The sequence below is a fragment of the Heterodontus francisci genome, chromosome 12 (genome assembly GCF_036365525.1).
Source record: "Heterodontus francisci isolate sHetFra1 chromosome 12, sHetFra1.hap1, whole genome shotgun sequence".
In the NCBI taxonomy this organism is placed as follows: Eukaryota; Metazoa; Chordata; class Chondrichthyes; order Heterodontiformes; family Heterodontidae; genus Heterodontus; species Heterodontus francisci.
Genome location: NC_090382.1, coordinates 43,647,414 through 43,669,792, shown reverse-complemented (window position 1 = coordinate 43,669,792; position 22,379 = coordinate 43,647,414). Strand labels below are relative to the sequence as shown.

Below are 22,379 nucleotides of genomic sequence, written 5' to 3'. Positions count from 1 at the left end.
GTTGGGGAAATTGATGGGATCCCCAGGGCCTGATGGTATGTATCCCAGAGTACTTAAGGAAGTGGCCCTAAAAATATTGGATGCATTGGTGGTCATCTTCCAAGATTCTATAGACTCTGGAACAGTTCCTACAGATTGGAGGGTAGCTAATGTAACCCCACTATTTAAAAAGGGAGGTAGAGAGAAAGCAGAGAATTATAGACCAGTCAGCCTGACGTCGGTAGTGGGGAAAATTCTAGAGTCCATTATCAAAGATTTTATAGCAGAGCACTTAGAGAACAGAGGTAGAATCAGGCAGAGTCAACATGGATTTTCAAAAGGGAAATCATGCTTGATAAATCTACTAGAATTCTTCGAGCATGTAACTAGTAGAGTTGATGAGGAGGACCCAGTGGATGTGGTTTATTTGGACTTTCAGAAGGCTTTTGACAAAGTCCCACATAAGATATTAGCTAGTAAAATTAAAGCGCATGGGATTGGGGGTAGTGTATTGCGATGGCTAGAAAATTGGTTGGCAGACAGGAAACAAAGAGTAGGGATAAATGGGTCTTTTTCCGAATGGCAGGCAGTGACTAGTGGGGTACCGCAGGGATCAGTGCTAGGACCCCAGCTATTCACAATATACATTTATGATTTAGATGAGGGAACTAAATGTAATATCTCCAAATTTGCAGATGACACAAAACTGGGTGGGAGGGTGAGTTGTGAGGAGGATGCAGAGAGGCTTCAGGGTGATTTGGATAAGTTGAGTGGGTGAGCTAATGCATGGCAGATGCAGTATAATGTGGATTAATGTGAGGTTATCCACTTTGGTAGCAAAAACAGGAAGCCAGATTATTATCTGAACGGCTATAAACTGAGAGAGGGGAATATGCAGCGAGACCTGGGTGCTCTCGTACACCAGTCGCTGAAGGTAAGCATGTAGGTGCAACAGGCAGTAAAAAAGGCAAATGGTACGTTGGCCTTGATAGCGAGAGGATTCGAGTACAGGAGCAGGGACGTCTTGCTGCAATTATACAGGATCTTGCTGAGGCCACACCTGGAACATTGTGTGCAGTTTCAGTCTCCTTATCTGAGGAAGGATGTTCTTGCTATAGAGTGAGTGCAGCGAAGGTTTACCAGACTGATTCCTGGGATGGTGGGACTGACGTATGAGGAGAGATTGAGTTGGTTAGGATTATATTCGCCGGAGTTCAGAAGAGTGAGGGGGGATCTCATAGAAACCTATAAAATTCTAACAGGACTTGACAGGGTAGATGCAGAAAGGATGTTCCTGATGGTGGGTGCATCTAGAACCAGGGGTCATAGTCTAAGGGTATGGGGTAAACCTTTCAGGACTGAGATGAGGAGAAATTTCTTCACCCAGAGAGTGGTGAGCCTGTGCAATTTGCTACCACAGAAAGCAGTTGATGCCAAAACATTGTATATTTTCAAGAATGAGTTAGATATAGCTCTTGGGTCTAAAGGGATCAAAGGGTATGGGGCGAAAGCGGGAACAGGCTCCTGAGTTGGATGATCAGCCATGATCATAATGAATGGCGCAGCAGGCTCGAAGGGCCAAATGGCCTACTCCTGCTCCTATTTTCTATGTTTCTATGTCTTTTCACCAGAGCTGCCACCATGTAATGAGTTCTTTATGTTGTCTGGTGCAACATAAATGAAATGCATGGAGTCCAGTTCGTTGAAGATCTCTAACAGGTTTATTAACAGCTAAACGATGATGTACAGTACAGAGCAAACCATTTACAGAATCTTTGGCTGGGTGTTACAATTGCAGAGTGACTCTGGCTTGTAGTCACATGACTATATCCTGGTACTTAGCTCATTAGCATACTGAGATCTTAAAGGGACATCACTCTTAAGGCAATCAATCAACACATCTGACAGAAGATTGAGAATTTATGTTACACTCCAGACCCTTGAGCACAAAACCCAGGCTGGCACTTCAATGCTGCACCAAAGGAGTGTTGCATGGTGTGAGGTGCTGTCTTTTGGATGGGACATTAAACTGAAGCCCTGTCCGCCCTCTCATTTGGATGTAAAAGATTCCATGGCAGTATTAGTTCTTTTTTACCTGACCAGCCTGAGTGAAATACATTGAAAACAATGCCTATATACACTGGATGCACTAAAATTCTGACTTCTGGTGTGGACGTGCAGTCCATATAGAGAAGCATTTTTCATTTCAGAGGAAATTGGAGCATCTAATGCCTGCACCTAACTTCACAATATAACTGTTGACTGTGTTGGCTCTACGCTTCAAATTTCTACCCGTAAGTAGGTAGAAACCTTGATGTAGGTCATATGATGCATTAAGGCTGACAGCATTATTACATAGAGTTAAAGTCTACATCACAGAAATAGGTCATTCGGCCCATCTTGTCTATGCCGGGTGTTTATGCTCCACACGAGCTTCCTCCCGCCCCTCTTCATCTAATCTTGTGAGCATACCCTTCTCTCTCATGTGCTTATCTAGCTTCCTTATAAATGCATCTATGCTATTTGCCTCAACTACTCCTTGTAGTTGTGAATTCCATATTCTTGCCACTCTTTGGGTAAAGAGGTTTCTCCTAAATTCCTTATTAGATTTAGTAGTGACTATCGTATATTTATGAACACTGGTGTTGGACATCACCATAAGTGGTAATGTTTTCTTTATGTCTATCTTATCAAATCATTTCATTAGCATAAATTGTTCTATCAGGTCACCCTTCAGCCTTCTCTTTTCTGGAGAAAAGAGCCCCAACCTGTTCATCCTTTGCTGAAAGTATATCCTCTCAGTTCTGATATCATCTTCGTGAATCATTTTTGCACCTTCTCCAGTGCCTCTATATCCTTTTTATAATATGAAGCCTAGAACTGTACTCCAAGTGTGGTCTAACTAAGGTTTTATACAAGTTTAACATGACTTTGCTTCTTTACAATTCTATTCCTCTATAAATAAACTCTAGTGCTTGGTTTGTTTTTTTAATGGCTTTATTAACCTGTGTTGCTACTTTTAGTGATTTGTGTATCAGTACCTCCAGATCCCTTTTCTCCTCTACCTCATTCAGACACTTATTTTCAAGGACTACATGGCCTCCTTATTCTTCTTAACAAAAAGCATCACCTCATATTTATCGATATTGAAGTTCATTTACCAATTGCATGCCCATTCTGCAAGTTTATTAATGAGTTCCTCTATTTGTCACATTTTTCTCTGCATTAATTATATCCTGCAAATCGCAAATTTATAGAGTCCAAATCATTAGTAAGAATAGTGAACAACAGTAGTCCCGGTAGCTATATTCCAGTGTGTGAACCTAGACTCTGAATGCCAATAAACTGCTTATTCATAGCCAATCCCAATTTTCTTCTCGCCTGGAGTTTAGAAGAGTAAGACGTGACTTGATTGAAACATATAAGATTCTGAGGGGTCTTGACAGGGTTGATGTGGAAAGGATGTTTCCTCTTGAGGGAGAATCTAGGGCTAGGGGTCACTATTTAAAAATAAGGGGTCGCCCATTTAGGACAGAGATGAGGAGAAATTTTTTCTCTGAGGATCATGAGTCTTTGGAACTCTCTTCCACAATGGTGGTGGAAACAGAGTGTTTGAATATTTTTAAAGCAGAGGTAGATAGATTCTTGATAAGCAAGGGGGTGAAAGGTTATTGGGAGTAGGCAGGAATGTGGAGTTGAGGTTTCAATCAGATCAGCCATGATCTTATTGAGTGGCGGAGCAGAATCGAGGGGCTCAAGGGGCTAAGTGGACTACTTCTGCTCCTAATTTGTATGTTTGTATGTTCATCTGTGCCTGGGACCAGCTCCTCTGGTGAGTCCAGTACCAGCAGCAGCCACCGCCTCTGTGGTGGCACTGCTCAGTTAAACAGCTGCCGGCCTCTGATTGGCTGCCAGCTTTCAGCAGGCGGGACTTCTGTCGCCGGGACCCTTGATACTGGTGAAGGCCCACCGCTGTCCACTTGAGTGTCTAACTTATACGGCCTAGTTCGCCACTGGCCAAAGCAATTACTGAACTCTGGCACTGGGAAAGAACTGTTAAATGCAAACTATTGTATGGAAAAATAAGCAGATTGTGTGGCATTTAATTCAATTACATTGTACAGTTAAGAAAAAAGCATCAACAGCATACAAATGGTTCTCCTTTTATTACAAATCAGACAGTTTAAATGTATAATGGAGATACATTTTATCCTTCCAAAGGGTAACTGAAGTTTTGCTGTCTTAGGCGAGTCTGTTGCTAATTCTCTTGTAAGTGACACCACCGCATGTAGAGATCTGTCAGGAAAAATGAAGATAATTAGCAAATGCTCAATTTGCACCTGCCATTTGGAGTTCATTTTCTAACTGAAAAGTCACTTACCTCAACAAGATTTCCTCCTTCAATCTCTGAAGTGTGGTGATAGTTTGGAAAGTCGCAAATTAACTTATTTCCTTCCATTTTGACTGTTGCCTGAATAAAAAAAAAAATCAAACTAGATTCAGTAATGAGTTATTTGTTATTTTGTCATTCAATCTCACAACAAAAAAATGACACTGCCCTTGTTTATTTAGAACTACTAGGCCTTGTGTTTTAATCCTACATTACAAAAATTGAAGCTGGAAGAGATGGATTTACAACTATCAAAACTTCTCCCTAGATGAGAGATATGGAAGTGCCATTCATTACAGAATTGGAAAAGTAGATTCCAAGGCAGAAATAAAAAGGAGAGTCTTGTCTTGTCTTGTAGTAATCTGGAGACAAGCTAAGTTATGTTGCAGTCCTCAAAGGATAAATATTGGATCCATATCATTAATTTTAACTAGATTTTCCCCTTCTGTAGGCACTGATTTGTTTTGGGTGCCGTTTTACAGACATTGCCTGTGCTCTGCTACCATTTCCAAATGGTCTTCATCCATGAGTCGAGACAGTGGGGGTAGGGGGGGGGGGTCATTCAATATTCGACCACGGGGCACATTACAGCTGAACTCAATTCTACCTTCACTTGATGCCCATGCATGTAGACTACCAGTAGGTGTTGCTGAATGAGAATCTTGCTTGAAATTTTTCTCCTTTAGATGGGACACCAGATTTTAGTGTTTCCAACATCTCAGGTCAGCTAATTCAGCATAGATTTATAAATGTGCAGTTTATTTACAACAGTAACATTCTGACAAAACCCGTTCCCAAGCTGATGTGCTGGTATGGCAGAGATGGAGGCACTTGAGCCACTTCTACCTGCTCGGGAGGTAAACATAAGCTCATCATTTTCTGTATAGCACATATATTTTCCAAGCTCACCTTGAATTTTTTGCCATCCATAGTTTCCATCTCTGATTCCTGCCCAATAGCAAACATGTTCTTCATGGTTTTACCTCCTGGATAAATTTGGGACCAGGTAAAATTATTTCCATTCTGGGTCACTTCTGTAATGACCTTGGCATTCTTTCCCTTCTCGATGATTTCAGCAGGATATTCTGGGGGTAAATAACTGATATATTAGGTTTGTGCTGACCTCCAGTTTCTTTATATCTAAGCGTGTCTTTCTGTATTACAGAATGTTGCTGCTTTTTTGGGTTATTCAAATACTGCTCTTGTCACAAAATAATTTTTCAACGCAGTTGTTCAATTTCTTATTCAGCTTGTGCCTTTCATTTTATAACTGATGAATGCATGTCAATGTAACCAAGATTAGAGGAAAAGAGGGGAGTTATTATTAAGAAAACAGTAGTAATATCAGGGTTGGGGGGAAATATTGGCTGGCTTCGTGTTCGGCTCACTCTAATTTACGTTGGTTAGGCAAATTCAGCAATTGAATGCAAAATGGTCAAATTTTCAGTTAAGTGAAGCAAAATGTGAATGGCCCACACGATGGTAGCTGAAGCTTCATGCGGACAAGTGTGAAATATTGCACATAAGGTGGTAAAGTAGGTGACATATATGCTCCAAGAATGATATTGAATTGATTGAGGATGAATCTCCGAAAGAGACCTCAAAGTCTTAATTGGCTCAAGATCTCTAACCAGTGCAGAGTAGCAGTCAAAAAAACTAATAGACTGCTGAACTAAAATAGCCAAAACAATGAAATACAATTGTGAGGAAGCTGTGATCAAATTGTAGAGATCTTGTCAGACTGTGCCTTGTACTGTGTCCTGTTCTCGTCACTAAGAAGCAAGGGAGACATTCAAGTTGTGGAGGCAGCACAGTTAAAAGCCACAGGGCTAATCCCTAATGTCAGAGGTCTGAGTTTTGAGGAAAGACAGGAGAAATTTGGACTTTTTTCCCTGGAAAGGAGGTACTTGAGAAAAGATCTTGTTCTGATGACTAAACAAGGGTAAAGATCAGAGGTCGGGAATTGTGCAATGAGTAACTCACCTCTTGACTCCCAAAAGCCAGCTACAAGGCACAAGTGAGGAGTGTGATGGAATACTCTCCACTTGCCTGGAGGAGTGCAACTCCGAGCTCGACACTATCCAATACAAATAGCCCACTTGATCAGCACTCCGTATACCACCTTAAACATTCACTCCCCCTACCAATGGCACATAGTAACTGCAGTGTGTACCATAAACAAGATGCACTGCAGGAACTCACCAAGCCTTCTTTTACAGCACCTTCCAAACCTGCGACCCCTACCACCTCGAAGGACAAGGGCAGCAGACGCATGGGAACATCACCACCTGAAATTTCATCCTGACTTGGAACTATATCACTGTCCCTTCATTGTCGTTGGGTCAAAATCCTGGAACTCCCTCCCTAACAGCACTGTATCTACACCACATGGACTGCAGCAGTTCAAGAGGCGGCTCACCACCACCTCCACAAGGCAATTAGGGATGAGCAATAAATGCTGGTCTAGCCAGCAATGCTCACATCCCAAGGACAAATAAAAGAAAACTACATGACAAGGCTTGTTTAAAAAAAAAAAGACCCTCCCCAGCAGGCTCTCGGGCACATTTGTGTTGCAGTAATGCATTTGCTGCAACTCGTGTTTTATTTAGTTAAAAACCTCTCATGGTCATATCTGGTGACAAAACTGTTAGCATCAAATCACCATTCACATTGTTGCATACACCTCTTGGTACAAAGTTGCTTTTAAAAGAAAACTCAGGATCTTCTACGGTGACATCCAACTTTGTAAACCTACTGCGACCATCATCTGTACAATTAACATGTTGAACAACTAATAAAATCTTTTGTTGTAACATTATTTGACCCAAATTATTACAGTTAGTTAGCATAACTTACTCAGGACCTTCATAAACTCTTCATAGTTTTCCTGACTTGTAACTTCATACTTGCCGGTGAAAGCCATAATGATGCAACTGGGATCGGATACAGAGTGAGTTTGAAAATAAAGAAGCCAGCGAATATAGTGACCAGTCTGCCTGGTATTTATACACATGGAGCAGTCACACCCTAATGATTTATTAACAAGATTTTTATATTCCTGTGTATAGTATTATGGGGACAATGACATGATTTTTATGGCATAAAATTATAATCTACTGAAGAAGTCATTGACATGGATGTCATTGTCCTTGGTGCTGACTGTAATAAATATGAATTAGTCTATCTTTGTAAGAAAAAGCAGAAAAGTTTGTAAATGCAAAGCAGGTCAGCCAAAAAAAGGACAGGCAGAAAAATTTACACTTGGATATGGTCCTTCATCAGAACCTTGGTGAGGGGAATACCTAAAAAATTCATCCTTTATTCTCTAGAATCATAGAAAGATAGAATCATATAGCACAGAAGGAGGCCATTCAACCCATCGTGCCATTGGTGACTCTTTGAAAGAGCTATCCAATTAGTCCCACTTCCTTGCTCTTTCCCATAGCCCTGCAATTAAGTGAATGCCAACTGGACATTCGAGGCCAATCCTGATCTCTTGCCGCAACTACATGTGCCTTTTGTAACATTTGATGGTGATCAGGAGCATGAACCCTTGGCTAATATTTGCTTTCCTTGGCCCATGAGGGCATCACTGCCGACATCCCAGATTGAGTTGTGAACACAGCACGGAACAGGGATCAAACCTGGAACTCCTTGGTTCATGTGGCTCAGTTACACATGGCTGGGATATTGCCTTGGCGATGGCGATCTCAACCACCAGCAAAATCACCGGCACTAGCTGCACATCACCTCCTTTGGGGAAGACCTGCCAAATCAAGTGCCAATTAGGCACTTAAGTGGACAGCGGTGGGCCTTCCCCGGGATCAAGGACCCCGGCGACAGATGTCCTGCCTGCTGAGAGCTGTCGGCTAATCAGAGGCCACCAGCTCTTTAACTGAGCAGCGCCACCATGGAGGCAGTGCCTACAGGTAAGTCAGGCCACAGTAAACCAGGGTGGGAGGGGTTTCATGGGGTGGGGGTTGTGGGGGAGGGGCATAGGGGGGGGTGGGGTCGGCAGGCCCCCCATTCATGAGCCCGGGTCCCTTGTTCAGGTACTAACTGCCTTTTAACTTGCATGGGTTTGCTTGGCGCTGTCCCCATACAGCAACAGGCCCGTCCGTCACTGGGCTAATTCCGGTGGTGGTGGATGAGGCCCTTAAGGGCCTCAATTGGCAATGGGGCAGAAAGACCACTCACAGGCCTTGCCACTCACAGGCCTTCCCACCCTGCCACCATCCCGCCCAATTATATACTCTTTCCGCCCCCTTCAAACCTGACGTGGGGGAGAGCATAAAATTCCCCCCACTCTCTTTGTTATCTGAAATTTCTGGGGTGGAGATCAATAGGTTATGGTAACTCTCCAGTGTCTTATCCAAGTGTTGGACAGTTATTTAGCTATGGAGGGTATCATCATAGGGTGTATTGCTCTCGTCATTCATTGTCCACACATACACACTTTAAAGGAATGTCTATATTTTGTACAATGGGTAAGGACAAGAGTTTTGATTTGATTTTTCCCTTCCACAGCCCAAAGGAACCAAGGCCAACAACAAGCTCCAAAAGCTATCCTGGCTGAGATCACGTTGCGTATTACAAATGGGGGAGTGGGACCGTGATGTACCTGGTCTGTTTGGTTTAGTTACATTTGCATAAACGTACTGGGCTTGAGCTTTGAAGGATCTCAGAAAAATAGACCAATGGGGGGAAATTACCATTTTACATTTTTGTGTGGTAAATGCTGGCTGTTTTGTGGTGCAATCTCAGATTGCCAGATTGGCATGAGGTGGTAAACGTGGCATGTTTGGGAGGAAAAATTTTGGACCTGTGGTTCCCACAGCTCTCCTCCACTAGGGTTATCCTTGTGTCATTTCTGGGTATTGGTAAAACCGAAACCATTGTCCAGTCCTAACCACAGACTCCACTCCCTTGCCACTGACTCCATCCTTCTTCCTACCAATTATCTATCTATTTCTTTCTTTTGCTTTTCTTTCTCTTTCTTTCTTTTCCTTCCTTTTCCAACCCACTCTTGGCTGGTATCCCCACAGTTTACCATCCATAAACTTGAGGAGGTCAGCCAAAACTCTACTGCCCATGTCCTGACCCGTATCAAGTCCATTTCACCCATCACCCCTGTGTTCACTAATCTATATTGCTCCAGTTAAGCAATGTCTCAATTTTAAAATTCTCATCCTTGTTTTCAAATCCCTCATGGCATCGCCCTCCCTAACTCTGTCATCTTTTACAATCCTACAAGGTATCTGTGCTCCTCCTATTGTGACCTCTTGTGTATCCCTGATTTTAATCGTACCACCACTGGTGGCCTTACCTTCAGCTGCCTAGGCCCTAAGCTCTGAGGTTCCCTCCCTAAATCTTTCTGCCTCTCTTCTTCTCTTTCCTCTTTTAGGATGCTCCTTAAAGCCTATTTCTTTGACCAAGGTTTTGGTCATCTCCCCTAATATTTCCTTATGTGGGTTGGTGTCAAATTTTGTTTGATAATGCTCTTGTGAAGCACCTTGGGATGTTTTACTACATTAAAGGTGCTATATAAATATTATTTATTCCTATGTATGTCAGGTGAGGGGATGCTAAACTGAGCCAATTAGTTTTGAATACCAGTTCTCAATCAATCAGAACTCTGCACAGGTATGACAGAATTACAAAAAGGTCCAGCGAATGTTTTTCTGAGGTGCATAATAAGAAAGTCTTTGAGAGACCACAATGGAAGACATGAAAACATGACCTATTATGTCAATGATGTATGGTCTTATTGGCTTCTTTTTTTCTGTCATGTAGTTACTGTGGACTCAGCCTACCCATACCACCATTTTGGATACTCCAGAGTGGACAGCTTGTTACATACATGACTTGTTTCTTTTCATACGAGTGCTGACAATATTGTCATGTAGACCCCCACCTGCCAAGAATGAGGCATATTAATTTCGCCATATGAACATTGATTTTAAACTGTTGCTGGAGTGAAGAAATGATTTGTTTGAAGATCACCAGACACTTGGCTAGAAGGAAATTTGCACACTAAGAGTCAGTGCAAGGAGAGAACGAGGACTGATCCAATTAACCCAAATGGATTTTGATCACCAGACATTGAAGGTGTAAGGAAACGCATTCCAGGGCCTGCTAAAGTAATACAATCCACAAACCTCGCAGGAGAGACTGTTCCAAATAAGGAGCTAGTCACATGACTAACCTGCTGGGCAACCTGGGGTTTTTTTGAATTGTGCCACACAGAAAGAAACAGAAGGCAGTTTTGAACTGGAACCTGGAACAAGAAAGCCTCTCTCTCTTGGCTGGCTCTCTCTCTCTTTCTCCCAAGCTACGGGACCCATGGAAGACATGTAAACCTCAAGAAAGAAAAGACTCCGGCATTGAAACAAGTTGAAGCGTGAACTGGGCCCCAACGAACAGCAAGACCTACTGGCAACCAAAGACACAAATTGAACTCAAAGGACAAATAGAAACCCATCTATTGCCCAAACTTTTCTCCTTTATTCTTTCTACCTTTTCTGTCTCTATCTGCTTGTGTGTTTATCGCATATGCATGCTAGCGTGATCGCATCGCATATTCGTAGCTGTTAACTGGATTTGAGTTTAAAATGAATAAACTGCTACCTTTTTCATTTAAATCTAAGAAAACCTATCTGAATTGATGTCTTCACCTGGAAAGTGGTGAACAAGGATTCACTAAGGGGGAGCTAAAACACAGCGTTTCTAAAATTAAACCCTGTTACGGTTAAACCAGGCAATGGCTGAGAGGGAAACCCTAGACCCCTTCTCATCTGGTCATAACAATATTAATATTGGATTGGTTACCATGTACTAACTCTGTGTGCTGGTACTGGCCTAAGCTGTTGAGAACAAACTGTGTAAAGTTCCTTAAGCAGATTAACTTTTCACATTGCCCAGATTCACAAACTATCTCTCAGAGGATCATTAGTCTCTGAAATTCTCTTCCCCAGACAGCAGTGGAGGCAGGCTCATTGAATATTTTTAAAGCTGATCTAGATAAATTTGTGATTGACAAGGGAGTCAAAGGTTATAGGGGGTAGATGGGAAAGTAGAGTTGAGGTCACAATCAGACCAGCCATGATCTTATCAAATAGTGGAGAAGGCTCAATGGGCTGATTGGCCTAGTCCTGCCCCCAATTCGTATGTATGTATATATCCTATAATTTTTAGTTTTCTTTTGTGCAACAAATGTGAATATTGCAATAAAAAGAAAATATACTGGAACTCATCATGTTACACTACACCAAGAGTTTCTCCTCAGACTCTGTTGCTTCGATTGGTGCTGAATAACCCTTCTGCCACTGGGAGAGTGTCTACTCATAGTTTGTTGGCTCCTACCATCTAAACTAATAACATTTCATTAAATACTGGCTGTGTAGAAATGAGCAATGTTTTGTACCTTGCTGACTTAACAGGTTTAAAGCACAGTATAATGTGACATTAAACAACATGGATGAAGAGGGTTTCAGGTTTGGTCCATGTTGAGCTCCTTACTTAGCTGGAGGGTAGAATGAGTGGCCTCGGTAACTCTGGGTGAGAGAGGGAATAAACCAGCCAGATGAATATCCACTGGAATTGCTGGAAAATTTATGTGCCAAAGTTGGGTAAGGAAATGGTTTTCTCAACTTTCCCTGCATTGTGGTCAAATAGAACAATGATGCTAACCACATACGCTCAGGCTTGGAGTGTGGGTTAGATGCTTGCTGCCACCTAGGGAACTGAACCCTAGCAGAAGTCAGCATTCTCTGGAGAGGAAGGAAAACAAAATTGGCGAGAACTTAGTAAGTGAACAGTCATCACCTCTGTTAAAAAGTGATGAGAAGACTTCTATCTATCACTGGACATTATTATTTTTACCAATTTGTCAAATAGTGAAGTTTAACTATTCACCTCACCAGTCAACTCAGCCAGCACTGTATTGTTGGGTGGCCATGGGGAGGAGGAGAATCTCACCTTTTCGGAGGAAAAACTAACAGTCTGAATGTTGTCCGTCGGCTGAGTCTCAGAGCTGCATGGGGTGGAGAAAGGGGCTGATCTACTGACCCTTCCTGTTAGAGTGGGCCTGGGTGCAAGAGAGATAAAAAAACCAAACTAAAACTGGGCACAAATGGCTGGAAATCAAAATAATATTGGATAATATTCTTGCACAGATCACATTGAAAGCATCCTGAGGTCAGTGCACTACAGTACGAGAGCCCCAGTGTAATAAAAGTGCATCTCTTTTGCTGATAAGGCCATGAACTCAATGCCACATATTAATTCCTTCTTTTATTGCTTAGTTATGGCAATAACTTTTTTATAGCTCCATTCATGGCAAAGACAAGGATATATACGAGACTGGTTTCCTTGACCTTAAGAATTGGCCATACTGTTGTTGAAATAGCAAGCTTGATATAGTGTGCAAAATTCTCACTGAGGTTCCACAGGCATGAAGTAATTCAGCACAAATCTAAACTGACAGTTCAAGTAAAAAAAATAAAAATGCTTAAAAGAACCATAGTGCCCTTTTCAAATATTTCATTCCTTTTTTTGGTTTCCTTGGCTTGGTAGCTACAAAGTAGGACAGAGTATACATCAAGAAATACTGAGGGCTTGCAAGAAAGATATGACAATAATCGTGGGTGATTTTAATCTTCACATCAATTGGATAAATCATTAGAAAAGGTAGCTTGGAAGATGTGTTTATAGAGTGTATTCAGGACAGTTTCTGACAGCAATACATTCTAGAACCTACCAGGGACCAGGCTATTTTGGACCTAGTAATGTGTAATGAGACAAGATTAATTAAAGACCTCATAGTGAAGGATCCACAAGGCTGGAGTGATCACAACATGATGGAATTTCACATACAGTTTGAGGGTGACAAATATGGATCAGTAACTAGTGTCTTAAACTTAAATAAAGGCAATTACAAATGTACGAGGACAGAGTTGGCTAAAGTGAACTGGGAAAATAGAGAAGCAGTGGCAGATATTAAAGGAAATATTTCATAACTCTCAACAAAGATACATTCCATTGAGTAAGAAATACTCTACCAGAAGGAAGCACCATCTGTGGCTAACTAAGGAATTTAAGGATGGTATCAAATTGAAAGAAAAGACATAAATGCTCTGAAGAAGTGGTAGGCCAGAAGTTGGGAAATTTTTAGATGCCGGCAAAGGATGACTAAAAAATAAAGAGGGAGAAATTAGAGTATGAGAGTAAACTAGCAAGAAATATAAAAACAGACAGCAAATGCTTTTACAAACATATAAAAAGTGTTATGACGGTGCTTCCTTTTTTTGTTAAATTCTTTTGAGGACTTATATCTAAATGGTGGAAATTGATTCAATTTTGGAAGGCTAAAGATTTCATAGATGCTGGACTTAGTTTTGCTGTTGACAGTTCACTGAAAGGACACTGAGATGTGTATGAAAACAACCTTTACCGGATGTCACATGCCTTACGATAAACAACCGAAACCTTGGTGACCTGGGAAAGATGTTTATAGAGAAGTGACATGTTACGATTTATAGTAGTCAGGAAGTTCTGACCTGCTGTTTGGGTTTTCGCTTTGGAGTGTTGCTTTGGTTCATTGGAACATAGGAACATATGAGCAGGAGTAGGCTATTTAGCCAATCAAGCCTGCCCCACCATTTAATATGATCACGGCTGATCTTCCACTTCAACGACTTTTTCCCACACTATCCTCATATCCACTTATGTCATTTGTATTTAGAAATCTGTCAATCTCTGTTTAATCATATTGAATGACTGAGCTTCGACAGCCCCCTGGGGTAGAGAATTCCAAAGAAATTCCTCCTCATCTCTGTCCTACTTGGCTTCCCCCTTATTCTGAAATTGTGTTCCCTGGTTCTAGACTCCCCAACCAGGGGAAACATCTTAGCTGCATTTACTCTGTCTATCCCTTTAAGTATTTTGTAGGTTTCAATGAGATCACCTCTCATTCTTTGAAATTCTAGAGAATACAGGCCCAGTTTCCCCAATTTCTCTTCAAAGGACAGTCCCGCCATCCTAGGAACAAGTCTGGTGAACCTTCGTTGCACTCCCTCTGTGACAGTAATATCCTTCCTAAGGTAAGGGGACCAAAACTGCACACAGTACTCCAGGTGCGGTCTACCCAAGGTTCTGTACAATTGAAGCAAAACTTCACTATTATTGTACTCAAATCCTCTTGTGATAAATGCTAACATACCATTAGCCTTCTTAATTGCTTGCTGCACCTGCATGTTAGCTTTCAGTGGCCTATTGACAAGGACACCCAGGTCCCTTTGTACATCTACACTTTCTAATCTCTCACCATTTAAGAAATACTTTGAAAATTTATTCTTCCTACCAAAGTGGATAACCTCACATTTTTCCACATTATGTTCCATCTGACACGTTCTTGCCCACTCAATAAGTCTTTCCAAATCCTCTTGAAGCCGCTTTGCATCTTCCTCACAACACACATTCCCACCTAGTTTTGTGCCATCCGCGAACTTGGAAATATTACATTTGGTCCCGACACCCAAATCATTGATATATATTGTGAACAGCTGGGGCCCAAGCACTGATCCCTGTGATACCCCACTAGTCACAGCCTGCCAACACGAGAATAACCCGTTTATTTCTACTCTCTCTTTTCTGCCTGTTAACCAATCCTTACTCCATGCCAGTATATTACCTCCTATCCCATGTGCTTTAATTTTGCTATCCAATCTCCTGTGGGGAACTGTATCAAAGGCCTTTTGAAAATTCATGTATACATGTCTACCAACTCCCCTTTATCAATTCTATTAGTAACATCCTCAAAAAACTCCAACAGGTTCGTCAAACATGATTTCCCATTCATAAATCCATGTTGACTATGCCCAATCAGATCATTATTATCCAAGTGTCCATTTATCACATCCTTTAGAATAGATTCTAGCATTTACCCAATGACTGATGTAAGGTTTGTAATTCCTTGTTTTCTCCTTCCCTCCCTTCTTAAATAATGGGGTGACATTTGCGACTTTCCAATCTGCAGGAACCGCTCCAGAATCTATAGAATTTTGGAAGATGATCACCAATGCATCCACTATCTCCATAGCTACCTCTTTCAACACTCTGGGATGTAGAATATCAGGTCCTGGGGACTTATCAATCTTCAGCCCCATTAATTTCTCCAATACAACCTTCTTACTAATACTAATTTCCTTCAATTCCTCATTCCCCCTTAATCCCTTGGATCTCTATTTCTGGGAGATTTCTTGTATCTTCCTCAGTGAAGACAGACACAAAGTAATCATTTAGCTTCTCTGCCATTTCTCTATTCCCCATTATAAATTCTCCTGACTCTGCCTGTAATGGACCCACATTTGTCTTAGCCAAACGTTTCCTTTTTATGTACCTATAGAAGCCATCATTCCATCTTCGCTGCCTTCTTACTAATACTAATTTCCTTCAATTCCTCATTCCCCCTTAATCCCTTGGATCTCTATTTCTGGGAGATTTCTTGTATCTTCCTCAGTGAAGACAGACACAAAGTAATCATTTAGCTTCTCTGCCATTTCTCTATTCCCCATTATAAATTCTCCTGACTCTGCCTGTAATGGACCCACATTTGTCTTAGCCAAACGTTTCCTTTTTATGTACCTATAGAAGCCATCATTCCATCTTCGCTGCCTTCGGAGAATACTTGGCATCAGGTGGCAGGACTATATCTCCAACACAGAAGTCCTTGAAGCGACCAACATCCCCAGCTTATACACACTACTGAGTCAGCGGCGCTTGAGATGGCTTGGCCATGTGAGCCGCATGGAAGATGGCAGGATCCCCAAAGACACATTGTACAGTGAGCTCGCCACTGGTATCAGACCCACCGGCCGTCCATGTCTCCGTTATAAAGACGTCTGCAAACGCGACATGAAATCGTGTGACATTGATCACAAGTCGTGGGAGTCAGTTGCCAGCATTCGCCAGAGCTGGCGGGCAGCCATAAAGACAGGGCTAAATTGTGGCGAGTCGAAGAGACTTAGTAGTTGGCAGGAAAAAAGACAGAGGCGCAAGGGGAGAGCCAACTGTGCAACAGCCCCAACAAACAAATTTCTCTGCAGCACCTGTGGAAGAGCCTGTCACTCCAGAATTGGCCTTTATAGCCACTCCAGGCGCTGCTTCACAAACCACTGACCACCTCCAGGCGCGTATCCATTGTCTCTCGAGATAAGGAGGCCCAAAAGAAAGAATAGAAGCCTTTACAGTCCGTTTTTATATTTTTTGCTAGCTTACATTCATATTTTATTCTCCCTTTCTTAATCAGCTTCCCCTTCCTACTTTGCTGTATTCTAAAATCCTCCCAATCCTCAGGTTTACTACTATTTCTGGCAACTTTATAGGCCTTTTCTTTTAATCTTATACATACCTTAACTTTCTGTTATCCACGGTTGACTGCCTTTATTTTTGGGGATTTTGTGTCTTGAAGGAATGTATATTGCCATATGGTTCTGTTGGGGTGTGGATAGTGTTTGAAAAGCAGTTGAAGGTCAACCTGCCTAGGAATAAAACCACAGTTCATCTTTCCTCCACCTCTCTAAGAAACCTTGAGAGGTCCAGTGTGTCATCTCCTCTTTCCTCCTGTCGCTGAGAAACCCCGTGTATTCAGTGTGATAATGGATTAATTCTTGACATGTCCAGAACAATTTGCTCCAGTAAAGATCCCAGTGACCCATCTCTATATACCCAGATGCCAGACCAAAAGGGACAACTGACATTGTTCCATATCTTCTCTATTTTCTTCAAGAATTAGCAAGTATTTGGCCAAAGAATTCTTTTTTGGCATTTTTTGTACTAGAGCTCTGCAGAGAGAATTTCTTTATATTTTTCAGTGTGTGTGTGAGTTTGTGTGTGGAGTATTTTAAAAAGAACATTCATATTTCAATCTGTTAATGCTTTACTTCATTACTGGATAAATCTTGTTTTATAATAAATTGCTAATTTTGTTGTTTATTAAAGAATCCTTGTTGGTGTATTTTATTCTGAGGTATAAAGTAGAGCATATGATTGACTGAATCGGTAACTGGGTAAACATTTTAAAAAATATATGTTGTGATCTGTGGAGAAGTGAGATTAGAAAAGACAGTGTACTCCTCCCACCTTGGTCGTAACAAAAGGAAAAGAATGGCTAAAGTGAGCATTGGTCCATTAGAGGGTGAGACTGGGGAACTAATAATGGGAAATGAAGAAATGGCAGAAGTTTTGAACAAGTATTTTCTATCTGTCTTCACAGTAGAAGACACAAAAAGGATCCCAAGAACAGTAGAAAATCAGCAGGCAAAATGGAGGGAGTAACTTAAAACAATTACTATCACTAGAGAAAAAGTAATGGGAATACTATTGGGACTTAAGGCTGACAAGTCCCCTGGGCCAGGTGGTCTGCATCCGAGGATCTTAAAGGAAGTGACTACAGAGATAATAGATGCATTGGTTGTTATCTTCCAAAATTCACAAGAAAACAAGAAATGGAAGCAGGAGTAGACCATATCGCCCATGAAGCCTGCTCCATCATTCAAAATGATCATGGCTTATCTTAGGATTCAACTCCACTTTCTCAACCGCTCGCCATATCCCTTGATTCCCTTGAGACCAAAAATCTGTCTATTCCATTCCTGATATTCTGGAAAGGTCCCAGTGGATTGGAAAACAAATGTAACACCTCTGTTTAAGAAAGGAAGGTGATGGAAAGCAGGAAACTATAGGCTAGTTAGCCTAAGGTCTGTCATTGGGAAAATGTTAGAATCCATTATTAAAGAGGTAGGAACAGGACAGCTAGAAAATCACAATACAATCAGGCAGAGTCAACATGGTATTGTGAAAGGGAAATCATGTTTGACAAATTTATTAGAGTTCTTTGAGTATGTAACAGTATGGATAAAGGGGAACCAGTAGATGAAGAGTATTTGGATTTCCAAAAGACATTCGATAAGGTGCCACATGAAAGGTTACTGCACCAAATAAGAGCTCATGGTATTTGGAGTGATCTATTTGCATGGATAGAGGAGTGGCTAACTGACAGGAAACAGAGATTTGGAATAAATGGGTCATTTTCAGGATGGCAGACTGTAACTAGTGGAAAGCTACAGGGATCAGTGTTGGGGCCTCAATTATTTACAATCAATACTAATGACGTGGATGAAGGGACCGACTGTATAGTAGCTAAATTTGCTGACGATACAAAGATAGGTAGGAAAGCAACTTGTGAGGAGGATACAAAGGGAAAAACTTTATGCTCTTCCCTGCTATGGGTTTGGAGGCGGGGAAAGCATATAATCGGGTGGAAGAGTGGCGGGGGGGGGTACCCTGCCACCTTCCCACCTCCGCCAAAATTAAGTCCAGAGTGGGAAGGCCTGTGTATGGCCGACCTTCCCAGTCCACCGCCAATTGAGGCGGTCCCACCTCCTCTGCAATAAGCTGAGCAGCGGGCAGGCTTATCACCACACGGGAAGTATGACAAAAACTGTGGGTTGCTTGTGGCTCTGGTGGGTTGCTTGGGGCGTGGGAGCCTCTCGTTAAAAGGCACATAGTGCCTGAACAAGAGACCTGGCGTCAGGAAGGGGGTGCCCGCTAACAGCCACCACCCTGCCCTTGATGCTGACCCCCCTACACACCCCTCCCCCGTGACACCCCTCCCCACCACCATGTCTACTTTGGCAGGAAGAATAGAAAAGTAGAATATTATTTAAATGGAGAGAGACTATAGAATGCTGCGGTACAGGGGGATCTGAGTTTCCTTGTACATGAAACACAAAAGGTCAGCATGTAAGTACAGCAAGTAATTAGGAAGGCAAATGGAATGTTGGCCTTTATGCAAGGGAGATGAAGTATAAAAGTAGCTGAAGTCTTGCTACAACTGTGAGACCAGCCTAGAGTACTATGTACAGTTTTGGTCACCTTATTTAAGGACGGACATACTTGTATTGGAAGCAGTTTCAGAGAAGGTTCACTAGGTTTGTTCCTGTGAGGATGGGATGATGAGGAAAGGCTAAGCAGGTGAAGTGAAAGAGATTGTTTTGGGATCATTTAATCGCATCTTTAACAATCCCCTCTCTCAGTGAAGCAGCAGCTAATGTCAACTCTATGGGCTGGATTTTACAGCCCACCTGACGATGGGGGTAGTGGAGGGGGAGGGGCTGGAAAATGACTGTGGAGAGGTCCGCCATGGGCCTTGTTGCCGAGAAGGCCCAGCCCGATATTGCCGGAGGCGGCAAAGCCTCGTGGTGCACAGCACCCACACCCCCACCCCCCGGCATTCAGCAATTGAACCAAAATATAAATATTTAAATTTAGTTAAATTAATAAATTAAATACTTACCTGCTCCCACTGTCTGTTCTGGTGCCATATTGGTGGCAGCGGCTGGCACTCCCATGCCTTTGGATCTCCGTTCGGAGATCCGATGCAGGACATTGGTGGGGTGGGGGGAGCAGGTAAGTATTTCAGTGCGGGAGAGGGGGGAGTGAGGTCAAACTAATCTGATTGATGGCGGGGATGGTGGGAAGGGGTAAAGATTGAAGTTTGTGAACTTTGTGGGGGGAGATTAGGTGTACAAGGTAAGTATTTTGGGGGGGCGGAGAGGGCAACGGATTATATGTACGGTTATTGGCCGGGGGGTGGGGGGGGTGCAGTAGAAGAGGGTTTAGATCAGTAAATTTTATTTTTTCAAAAAAAAATTTTTCCCTTTAATATTTAAATTGTAACGTAGGCCTTTAAAAATGGCTTCGGCGCCATTTCTGGGGACTGCTCGCCCCCTCCATGTCATTGGGGGAGGGGATGCAGGGCCGCTCCGACCCGGCCATTTAAATGAGCCGCCATGCTGAATATCGCGGTAGCTCCACGATGAGCAGTCCGTGCAGGCAGACCGCCATTTTTGAAGCTCGCCACCGAGATCGGCGGTGAGCTGATAAAATTTGGCCCTATATCTCACCCTCCTGCAAGTTTGAGATTGGAACCTCAAGCCATGCAGATCCATTGGTATGAAACTACTTCCCATCTCTCTGTGTCACAATGCAAAGGCAAAATATTGCCTTGGCCTATTTATTACATATTAGTTTTAGACATAGGAACAGGAGTCGGCCATCAGCTCATCAAGCCTGCTCCGCTATTCAAGTAGATCATGGCTATTGCCTCTGTACCTCAACTCCATTTGACTGCCTTTGTTCCATATCCCTTGATACCCTTACCTAAAAAACAAGAACTTATACTTATCTAGCTCCTTTAACATAATAAAATGTCCCAAGGTGCTTTGCAGGAGCATTATAAAACAAAATATGACACCGAGCCACAGAAGGCGATATTAGGTCAGCTGGTCAAAAGCTTGGTCACAGAGGTAGGTTTTCAAGAGTGCCTTAAAGGAGGAAAGCAATGTGGAAAGACAAAGAGGTGTAGGGAGGGTATTCCAGAGCTTGGGGCCCAGGCAACTGAAGGTACGGCCACCACTAGTAGATGCACAAGAGACCAGAATTAGAGGAGTGCAGATATCTTGGAGGGTTGTGGGGCTGAAGGAGATTACAGAGATAGGGAGGGGCGAGGCTATGGAGGAATTTGAAAACGAGGATGAGAATTTTAAAATCAAGATGTTGTTGCTTGACTTGGAGCCAATGTAAGTCTGCAAGCACAGGAGTGATAGGGGAATGGGACTTGGTGTGAGGTAAGACATGGGCAGCAGAGTTTTGGATAACCTCAAGTTTACGGAGTGTAGAATGTGGGAGACCAGCCTGGAGGGCATTGGAATAGTCCAGTCTAGAGGTAAAGAAAGCATGAATGAGGGTTTCAGCAGCAGATGAGCTCAGACAGGGGCAAAGTCGGGCGACATTACGGAGGTGGAAATAGGCAGTCTTAGTGATGGCACAAATGTGGTCGGAAGCTTATCTCGGGGTCAAATGTGACACCAAGGTTGTGACAGACTGGTTTAATCTCAGAATGTTGTTAGGGAAAGGGATGGAGTCAGTAGCTAGGGAATGGAGTTTGGAGTGGGGACCGAAAACAATGGCTTCAATCTTCCCAATATTTAATTGGAGGAAGTTTATGCTCCTCCAGTACTGGATGTTGTATAAGCAGTCTGATAATTTAGCAACATTGAGGAGTCAAGAGAATGGTGGTGAGGTAGATCTGAGTGTTGTCAGCATACATGTGAAAAAAAATGCTGTGCTTTCGGATGATGTCGCTGAGGGGCAGCATGTAGATGAGAAATAGGATGGAGCCAAGGATAGATGCTTGGAGACACCAGAGGTAACGGTGCAGAAGCAGGAAGAAAAACTATTGCAAGTGATTCCCTGGCTACAATTAGATAGGTAAGAATGGAGCCTGGTGAGTGCTGTCCCACCCAGCTGGAGAGCTGTTGGTGGAGGATGGTGTGGTCAACCATGTCAAGGGCTGCAGACAGGTTGAGAAGGATGACGAGGGAATGTTTACCTTTCTCACAGTCACAGTCTATCTTTCCAGTCTTAAAACAATTAAATTGACCCGGCATCCTCAGCATTTTGTTGGAGAGGTTTCCAGGTTTCCATTACTCTTTTGTGTGGGGAAAAAATTTCACTCCTAAAGGGTCTAGCTCTAATTTTAAGATTACGCCCTAGGGTTGGCAACTCTGTTTGGATTCATTACTGAAAGTCTGATGTCTGACCATCTGATTAGGTGACATCTGCAAATGTTACTACATTTACCTGAAAGGTTGGATGCATTGTCGTTGAGTATCTTTGTTTGTATATTTGTGGCAGCAGCTGTTAAGCGAGATGTCATAAGAACCAGGAGGCTACCACAACAAGAGAAGAAGGGAAGCAGAAAATGGGGAGGGATTTACAGCACATAGTGGAGGCTGACACTGCTTATTGGACATGTGTCCTTTTCATAAAATATGAAACCAATGTCTATGTTCTGGTTTGAGTGAATGGTAAAAATCTCAAGACACTATTTTGAAGATGAGCAGTGAGTTTTTCTACTGTCCTGATCAACATTCCTCCCTGAACAAAC

The 22,379-nt window shown here is 42.5% G+C and overlaps 1 protein-coding gene across 1 annotated transcript; it reads right to left on the bottom strand.

Annotated features, from left to right (window-relative positions):
- Window positions 1–4,200: 4,200 nt before the first annotated feature.
- On the bottom strand, window positions 4,201–7,299 carry LOC137375579 (gastrotropin-like). The gene is made up of 4 exons (XM_068042939.1): window positions 7,226–7,299; window positions 5,279–5,454; window positions 4,361–4,450; window positions 4,201–4,275 (listed from the first exon to the last, which is right to left on the bottom strand). The coding sequence occupies exons 1-4, from the start codon at window positions 7,290–7,292 to the stop codon at window positions 4,222–4,224; spliced, it is 387 nt and encodes a 128-aa protein (XP_067899040.1). The 5' UTR covers window positions 7,293–7,299; the 3' UTR covers window positions 4,201–4,221.
- Window positions 7,300–22,379: the final 15,080 nt, after the last annotated feature.